Genomic DNA, 9,492 nt, shown 5'->3' with positions numbered 1-9,492 from the left:
AGCTGACCAGCCAAATACTCAAAAAAGCTAAAAATAGCTTATAAGCTGTTTTCAGTAACTTATAAGCCAATCCAAACGGGCTCTATGCCATGGAGTGAGATAGAAAGTGGTGGTGGTTGTTAAAGACATGACAATGAATTTAAAATACCACTTATAAAATTTAAATACCACTTATAAAATTTACTTTTCCTATCTTTATTAGAGAAATAATTATTCTTACTTTTAAAAAACTTTTTTTATTAGAAAAGTTATTTCGACGACCAAAAATAAAAAAATTTGAAGAATATTTTCCTACATACCAAGACACCCAATGATGAGGGAAAAAAAAGGATAGCGACAAGTCATAGTTTATTGGGGACTCAATGCGGGACGAAAGCGTATACCTTCCAGTCGGCTCATGGAATATGCTATCCATCAATCAATCTTCATCATTATTCACCATCACCTACTTCCTATTTATTTCACATAATTCCTTTATATCAATTTAAATTTCTAACAATCATTTTTTATTTTAAAAGTAAATTCAAACATACAATCTTTTACAAAAATTAAAATATTTATACATTTAAAAATTACATAAAAAATATTTATTATAAGTCATAATAATTAATAATTTAAAATATTTAAAAAACATATAAATAAATCGCGATCAAATAATTTTTAACTGAGTCACACATTAATAATAGACACAAAGGAAGTAATTCATTGCTCTTACTATAAAAAACCAAGCACATTCCCACCTTTTTATTTTCCTTGTCCTGGCTCTACCGCTTACTTTTGTTCTGACTCAAAATTCAAGATTGGCAGACTGAAGTTTCGTAATTCAGCTGTAAGTTTCCTCATCCTTTTTTTGTTTTGATTTTAGCCTTTTTCCTTTTATACATGATAGCAGATCATACGTCCATATCAGGTTAAATATATCTTGTTTTCTTTTCTTCTTTATTTCTGTGGTTAAGTGGGAACTAATCAACAACTTTATTCTGTAGTTTAAAGCCCCAAAAAATCAAGAATTCGGAAAATTTGTTCATAGTGGTTGAATTTTATAGTGGTAATTATCTTGGATCATTTTCTTTTTCTTCCTTTTGTGATCTCTTTTTATGAGTAAAGGGAATTTCTTTTCTGTTGGGCTAATTCTTCTTTATAATTAATTCTGTTGGGTCTTTTTTTTTTTTTTTTTTTTTTAATTTTTGAGAGTAAAGTATAATTCTTTCTGGTGGGCTTATCTTCTATATACTCCCGGTAATTGATGTTTGTTAATTTTTTAGCTTTGTTCATCTGGTTTATGAAAATATAGATATGTTCTTGAAAATTAATCAAGAAACTTTTAAGGTTACCCAAGTCTGCTAAATTTGACCTCTTTGGAAGATCAAGAACCGTTTAAATGATTTTTTGCTCTCATGAATTATCAGCCAATTGTGGCTAAACTTGCTTGAAATAATTTATAGATGTCTTCAAGCTTTAGAAAGTGGTGAATTAAAACTACGGGTCAAGGCCTGTGATTTCTTCATTGCTGTAACTATGCCTGGAATTTATTGGTTCAGAAATTACTCATTTTCTAAAATTATGTGTATCAATAGAGGGTTGTCATCATGTTGTTGTTTAGTTGCATGTCTAAACTATGAGGAATTGGTTGATAGACAAAAAATGGACCTTTCAGTGTTATTGACATGATAAACGCTCAACAGTGGTAGAATATAACCTATTCTTCCTTAATGATTTTGTTTGGTTACTAGTTAGAGTTATGCAGGGATTAGTTATCTAAGGTTTAGTTATTCCATCTTCTACCCTGCATAAATAAAACATAGACTTCTGCATAGCTTATACATGTATTAGTTATGCGGGATTATAAACTAGTAACCAAACACCGTACTTGGTGTATTGAATTTTATACATAGCAACAAAAATGCTACCAAACATGGTACTAGTTATGCTGGTTTTAATACATGAATAACTTACTTCCTAACCAGCGTATAAACTACCCCAAAAATTAGTGGCTCGTTCCTTTTCTTATTTTGCCAGCATTATTCAATGAGCTAACTCTTATTGCATGGTAAATTAGTAAAGTTGAAGTACTTTGTTTGAACGTGCAAAGCAGGTTATCTGAAGGTCAAGCAGAGGGGATAACTCAAAATACTAAAGGTAGAAACCATCAGCTTGAAAGAACTACACATGGACAAGAGTAAGCGCTTAGTCTACCTACCCTAACTCGCTATCTCATTTTTCAGATTTCTGACAGTTTTCCCTGATTAAAATGACTATTGTATATATTTGTTCGTTGGTGACACATTCTCCATGTAGCCCTTGATAAATTCTAGTATATCTTATTCCATTAGATTTCTCGTAGATATCTGAATGCTGAGTTCAAGTTAATTAAAAAGAAAAAAAAATTATTGCACGATGAAATGTTTATGGATGACTGTCATTTTGTACAGTTGTTTGCAGTTTTGCATTTGGAAAAGTTCTAGGATATGTACATTTTTAGGAAAAAAATTGTATTTACCCTTCATTTGCAAGTTGAGCATTTAATATTCTTATAAGTATTAAATCTTAGATGAAGGAAATTTTGTAGACATAATTAATTGGACATCTGGGTCTAACAGGTGCTAGTCTTGAAGCTGGAGAGGGCAGAAATAGCGTTGAACTCGTGAAATCAGCCTCTGACAAACATCTTGACCTTTTGAGGCCAACAGCCCGATATTATTCAGTATTTAAAGGTAGCCTTTTTCTTACTCTTTTTTTTTTTTTTTTTTCCGATAAGTAATAAGAAATTTTATAACAGCTTGCACTAAGCCAGTTGATCAGACGTAATTACAGAGAGTGAAAATTCTCTTTTTTTGTCTCTTTTTTTTTTTTTTTTTTTTTTTTTTGTAAATAAAGATTTTATTACCAAAAGTAATCGGTTACAGCTCAAAAAGAAATGTAGAGAAGGACATGTCCCTTAACTGCAGCAGCAACGAAAAAACCTCTATACATCAATGGCTATTATCAGTAAACTATGATAGTAACTAAGCTCAGCCATTGGACTATGCAACCTTGGAAGTAAGGATCCTCTACAGTGGGCTTCCTGTGTGATTTGTCTTAGCAAAATCGCTTGCTCTCTTCTTTTCTGCTGGTATAATCTAAAGTTCCCCCCTGCCACACAAAGTATATACGGCAAGCAAGAACTATCCGATACAGAATAGCTTTCACTGATCTGCCTTTTGCCTGTCCAATAGCCCATATAACTTCATCACTCCACTCTGCAGCAGGTCTTCTGATAATACCTTGCCAAGCTAGCATCTTTTCCCACACAATTGATGAATAAGGACATGTGAAAAAGAAGTGGTTCAAAGACTTATCAACAGAACACCATAGAGGGCAGGAAAGATCATTAACAGTTGCCCATTTTGCAATCCTATCATTGGTCTGTAATCTTCCCTGAATGGCCAAGTATAGAATGATCTTCCATCTTGGTGATCCTTGGTTATTACAGGTCAATCTTCTCCATTCCACCTTTGACATGTCACCACGGAGTCTCTGGTATACATTCTTTGTGCTAAACTTGTCCATTTGAAGAATGTCTTGTTCCTCATATCCAGCTAGCTCAAAGGTCTGTTTAGAACCTAGTATCTTCTTGATCATCCATGATGCATCAGTGGGTTTTGCATCCCAAACAGGCCCCTCTTTTATGCAATAACTATGGGCCAATTGAATCCATAGTTTGTCCTTCTTCAGACATAAGCTCCATAGAGGTTTACAGATAGCAGCCCTATTCCAAGTTGATATGTCAAGAAATCCTACGCCACCAGCAGCCTGGGGACAGCATAACCTTTCCCAAGAAAGAGTGAAAATTCTCTACTATGTTTAGTAATGCATGTACATCTCGTACAATGACCAGTTTGCACCAAAAAACAACAACAACAACATACCCAGTGTAATCCCACAAGTGGGGTCTAGGGGGTAGAGCGTACGCAAACCTTACCCCTACCTTGGAAGGTAGAGAGGGTGTTTCCGATAGACCCTCGGCTCAAAGAAAAACCAAAGCAGTCAGGAAAAAGAAATAATAGAAGTAAAGAAGTGTTTGCACCAAAAAGCAAGCAAAAAAAAATATAAGGCGGTGAATATTTTTCCTATTGCCTTAGAAAATTCTGCTATTCTTTCAAGCCGACCACTCAACTACCGTGGCCTGAGGTATAGTGTTCCAAGTCTTTTGGGAATTCTTGCATAAGCCCCCTGTTCCAGCACTGCAGCAGCTGTGTAATGGAGCTAGGCATGGTCCAACACACCAAATATTGCCAAAGACATGCTTCATGATTGATTTGTGACCCTCCAATGCAAAAAGAGGTGGCCAATTACTTCAAATCGCTCTTGATCACACAATGGACACCTGCTGCAAAGCTGAAATCCCCTCTTTTGAAGGTTTATTTGAGTGAGGCAAGAGACCCTCAGAGGAGCACTATTGAACCAAATCTTTTTCCAAGGCCATATAACCCCATTGGTGTTAGATTCCAGCATAGCATAGCAACTTTTGACTGAAAAAGTCCTTTGGGATGTCTCTTCCAACTGATAGAGTCAACTTTGTTATGATGCAAAACTAACTTTTTTGGGATAGCAAGACTATTTTGGCTTCTTATATGCCGATTACAATCTGGACAGCTCTTGGTGGACATATGTGCTTCCATTATGCTTTTTATCTTAGAACATAAACCCTTTTCCCATGACAATTACTTGTATTTGGCCTGCATCGAAGAAGCAGCATTTGCATTTAGCTCACAGATTGAAATGCTCATTTTCTATAATGCCTGACCCATATGGATCAGAAAAATAAGTAGAATGCTGTTAGGATCATTTGCTTTACAAACTTTTATTTATGGAGGTTCCCTGTCTTTGTCTTATCTATTCTAGCTTCTGAAATTAGAACAACAAAAAGCTATTGATGGTTATTTCACACACCCGTCAGCAAATAAACGCAGAACTCCTTTAGGATACCTTGAAATACATTAGAACATATCTTAATCTTTTCTTAAGTTTTTCATTCAGTTACTTCTTCGAGGCCTTCATAGTGTGAGGATGAAATATTCTTATACATGCTCCATAAGAAAACTATTCTGATACAGGTTTATTACGTTTTCTGGTCTATCTCCTCCCCCCAAATAAGTATTGTTCATAGGTTTTCTTTTCCTTTTGTTTGGGCTGTGGGATGGGGTAGAATCTCTGCTAACTTTATCTTTAATTCCCTGGTTCTATTGTAACTATGAAAACATGTATTATTGTAAAAATTCAATTTGAGACAACCTTTTATCTATCTACCAATCATCTGTCCACACTTGGCACACAAAAAGATTAAAAAAAAAAAAGAGGCAAACAGAAATTCTGAGTTGGATACCTGTGATTATAGGGCAAGGAGGTGATGCAGAAGATCGTGAGAAGGGAAAGTATACGTTGATTAGAGATGTAGAGGACCTTCAAACAGGGTTCTATGATAAACCTCTTCCTTGCTTTGGTTGTGGAGTCGGATGGTTTTCGTAAGTGCTATTATATGTCTCAGTTAATCTTTCTCTCTCTCCTCTTCTGGAGAATCTGATTGTTTAAAATTATTTACGACTAGATTTCTACTGGGATTTCTATGCCCGTTGATGTGGTATTATGCCACAATACTTTATTTCGGAAACTACTACCGTAAGGATCCTAGAGAACGTGCCGGGCTTGCTGCATCTGCTATTGCTGTAAGTTGATTCCCACCCCCCTTACTAACTTTTAACATCAAAATAATGGATCAATCAAAAGAGGAAAAAGGAAATTCATGAGATTGCATTTCTGTACATTTCTGGTTTTCTGTGACACTTAAATTTTTTTTTGTCTATCTTGGTACTGTGTTTATCAGTGTTAAACAGTTCTAACAGCGTTTAGGATTTACACTCTTATGCAGGCAATGGCGTGTTCTGTTGTGTTGCTAATTATAGCAGCAGCTCTCTTCTTGTAGCTTCTGCTATGCCAGTTTCATACTAGCCATAGCCAAGATGTCAGAATTGTGCTGTTGCTTGTTTTGTAGTCAAGTCAAAAGCCATTACTCGGATCCAAATTCTCAAATTGTAAATGCTCTTACGAGGGAAAAAAAAAAAATCTTATACAGAACTATACACATGAAAATCTACACCTCCTTATGTGTTCCATCAAGATTTATTATTGAAATTCCTCTTGTTTGTATACATGTTTTTCCATGTAAAAAGTGCCATAATAATAATACAGATTTATGTGTAGGATAAGTTAAAAAGACTCTCAATCATCTCCATTTTTCAGATCAGAAATATATTATCCAGATTGCTTCAGTGTCCCATCCATTAGTGCTTCTAAATTTTCTTGAAATTGCTTCCAATATGTTTCATTGTTTGTAGTCTGTTTGGTCAAGTTTCCAATATCTGTTTATATTTTTACTGCATTTCAAATGAGAAAGAAGAAGTGCTTTAGAATGATAGTAGCTTATGTTTTCTCATATTATTTTAGATTAGATATGTTTTTTGAAAAATTAATATCACCTTTATGGTGAGAGGTTAGGCATGACCTCAACCTATATATTGCAAAATAAGCACATAGTTACAAAAGGGGTGAGCACCTGAGAGACTCCTAATTACGAATGTTAGGCACAATCAAAAGGTGCCCAAATAAGATAAAAAAAGGTTTGAAGACGTTCTATCTTCCTATGAAATATGTGTACTCAAAACCATAATTTATACAACAAAAAACTTCTTATTAATTGTGATTCTGAAATTAATTAATTGGTCTCTATGATTCTTCAGAGAAGCTCTCACTTTTCTTGGTAAGGTATTAGCTTCCATGAAGAATGTAGGTAACTTCCTCTGTAGGCTCAAGTTAGCAAGAAAATTAGCAACACATTTGATCTCCCTAAAGCAGTATATGAACTTGTAATTGCCAGCTTGCTTGCTTTAGCTGTGAAATCTGGTCATTTAGTCCTGCATTCTGCCGGGAGGGCTTATGATAATACTGTTAATGGCATTAATCAAGATTTGTGAGCCTGATTCAACATGAATCCCCTTGAAACCCATTGTCGTAGCGCCACTTCAATCCTGTATATATTGCATTGGATTCAGCCATGTATAGTTAAGAGGTCCCCATTTTGGTTTCTCAAGCAGCCTCCTCCTCCTGCCAAACCAGAGTTTCCTTTTACTAAACTCCCTATGTGTTGGTTTAATCCATTTCACTTGGATGACCTTCATAATAGGTTTACATCTCTCTACTGTAAAGTGAAGTTGTTTTCAGCCAGTGAAGAGAGGAATGGAGGAAAATTGTGTATTAACAGGGGTGTATATCATCTATTGAATCTTGAATAACAATTTCCTGACAACAAAGAAAAAATTCACCTCCATATCTAGCTCTGCTCTAGCAATTGTGTCGTTGCAATAAGGGGTTGGATGTCTAATTGCCCGGGCGGTAATGACAGTATCTTGTACCTGAATCGATGGCTCAGTTTTTCTAAATAATGGGGAGGAGGACTGAGATGTGCCACAGAAAGTTGCACACCTTAAACGGGCACCGTCATAATACTTCTTTGCTACACCATTCTGTAATTTTTCCCTAACATTTTTCTCAAAATGTGGAAAGAAAAGATTAGAAATTAGACTTGCAAAATCAAGCTTTTTCTATGGGCTTATAGGCGATGTTTTGCATAATCAATAACTGATATAACCTATTATTATTTGTAACTCCATTGCATCCCATGAACGATTATATAATCTTTAACATATTCTAAACTTAAGAAGATATATTTTTTTTAAAGAGTAATTACTGAGTTTGAAAACATTGAACGTGTTTTTAACACAGCTTATGTATAATATTTGCTAGGGTTCAAATTCAACATTTAGTAGGCATTCAAATAATATTTAGTTGAGGTAAAAATATTTAAAGTTAAAGGTGAAATTAAAGTGTTCGAAAATTGTTATTACAATAACGTTTGAACATGAACTTAAATTGAAAAAGAAAAGTTGAAATTGCGAGTAGAAACCTTATTTATTGCGTGTGAATATTGATTAAACAAGTTTTATTAATATTTTAACATTATTTCAAATATTAAAGTTAGTGATAATTACATTAATGATTACAAGTTCATTATTTAAACTTTTTAAAATTTGTTTTACTGTTCAAAATTCAATCATATTTTATGATTATTAACTACTCCTAAGTAATATATTTAAATTTTTATATCTATAAATCACATTTGATTTCTAATGCTAATTTGTTAATATAATCTGTAAAGAACAAAAAAGAGAAAATATCACCATATTAAAAGATTTATCCTCAAATCAAAAGATTAATTTCCAACAATGTGATTGGGCCCCGTGTCGAGCAAGGCGCTTTTCCTATTTCCAGTAGTAGTGTAAGTATTATACAAGCAATTTATGTTTCGTCCATCCTTTCAGAGGGTGTGTATGAAGGATATATTTTTGCGAAATCAAATCACAATAATTCTCAAATCCCTGCCCCCACCCCACCCTTTGCCCAAAATCCCTAATTTAGCCATAAAAAAAAAAATGTATATTATGTCTGTGGACCTGATTTAAGGATCGGTTCTGGAAAGCTGTCTGATTACTATTGGGTTTAAGGTCTTTCGGAGTCTATATATACATGATTTTCCTTCATAATTATGTATCCTTCTGAAGCATCTTTTGTTAAATAATAAGAGTTGGTCACGTGTGTTCTTTTTTTTACGTTATCATTACTATAATTCACGTTGTCTCATAATAGAAAACCCTAATTCGCCCGTGTTGCAATGGCACCTCGTAAGGCAGCAGGAAAAAGGTGGGAAGATCCTAGTCTTGCAGAGTGGCCAGAGAATGATTATCGTCTATTCTGTGGTGATCTTGGTAATGAGGTGAATGATGATGTCCTATCAAAAGCCTTTTCAAGATTTCCAAGTTTTAATATGGCTAAGGTTGTGAGAGACAAACGGACTGGTAAGACTGAGGGATATGGATTTGTGAGTTTTTCCAACCCATTAGACCTTGCTAAGGCACTTAAAACAATGAATGGGAAGTATGTTGGTAACCGGCCTATTAAACTATGCAAGAGTAAGTGGCAAAAGAGGATTGACTATGAAGCTCTTGAAAGTCACAAGAACCGATCACATAAGAAACCAAAGCTAGCAACGAAGAATATATTTCACAAGTGAGTACCAACCATGATAATGGTTCAAGCGGCGAGATATTTCAGTTTCATGCTTTGATTAATGTATATGTTATTTAACCTAATGCAGGTGTGCTCACGATGATTAAGTTTTAATCTTAGTTTGTGGTTCCTTTGAATAAAAAGAAAAGTGTGTTTGAATGTCAATTATGGAAACTGGACATCTAAGATCTCTTTTACAATTAGTATTATTTAAATATATTAACAATATGAACTAATTATTTATTACGAGAGATTTAATGAAATTTTTTATTTCAACAAAAATAAAAAGGAAGAGAGATTTAATGAAGTTTTTTATTTTAACAACAATATAAA

The 9,492-nt window shown here is 34.2% G+C and overlaps 2 protein-coding genes across 3 annotated transcripts; both read left to right on the top strand.

The window, feature by feature from the left end:
- The first annotated feature begins 739 nt into the window (after positions 1-739).
- LOC132037568 (uncharacterized) lies at positions 740-6,084 on the top strand. Of its 2 annotated transcripts, none has more exons than XM_059428100.1 (6): positions 740-829; positions 2,096-2,179; positions 2,601-2,714; positions 5,378-5,504; positions 5,588-5,705; positions 5,909-6,084. In XM_059428100.1, exons 2-6 carry the CDS (start codon positions 2,170-2,172, stop codon positions 5,960-5,962), a joined length of 423 nt encoding a protein of 140 aa, XP_059284083.1. In that variant the 5' UTR covers positions 740-829; positions 2,096-2,169; the 3' UTR covers positions 5,963-6,084. The 2 variants fall into 2 exon arrangements, with proteins under 2 accessions (XP_059284083.1, XP_059284082.1); XM_059428099.1 differs by lacking the exon at positions 740-829 and adding an exon at positions 917-1,048.
- Positions 6,085-8,697: 2,613 nt separating this feature from the next.
- Positions 8,698-9,324, top strand: LOC132036630 (uncharacterized). Its single transcript, XM_059427007.1, has one exon. The coding sequence runs from the start codon at positions 8,765-8,767 to the stop codon at positions 9,161-9,163; it is 399 nt and encodes a 132-aa protein (XP_059282990.1). The 5' UTR covers positions 8,698-8,764; the 3' UTR covers positions 9,164-9,324.
- The last annotated feature ends 168 nt before the right edge of the window (positions 9,325-9,492 follow it).

This window comes from Lycium ferocissimum, chromosome 11, assembly GCF_029784015.1.
Source record: "Lycium ferocissimum isolate CSIRO_LF1 chromosome 11, AGI_CSIRO_Lferr_CH_V1, whole genome shotgun sequence".
In the NCBI taxonomy this organism is placed as follows: domain Eukaryota; kingdom Viridiplantae; phylum Streptophyta; class Magnoliopsida; order Solanales; family Solanaceae; genus Lycium; species Lycium ferocissimum.
The sequence above is the reverse complement of the archived record's forward strand: the minus strand, read 5'-3'. Positions and strand labels throughout refer to the sequence as shown.

Bases quoted from the DNA above. Each gene is read 5' to 3' on its own strand.
- LOC132037568 (XM_059428100.1), top strand. The intron at 2,715-5,377 runs GTAGCCTTTTTC...CTGTGATTATAG, and splicing joins ATATTATTCAGTATTTAAAG to GGCAAGGAGGTGATGCAGAA. The intron at 5,505-5,587 runs GTAAGTGCTATT...ATTTACGACTAG, and splicing joins TGTGGAGTCGGATGGTTTTC to ATTTCTACTGGGATTTCTAT.
- LOC132036630 (XM_059427007.1), top strand. From the start codon at position 8,765: ATGGCACCTCGTAAGGCAGCAGGAAAAAGGTGGGAAGATCCTAGTCTT.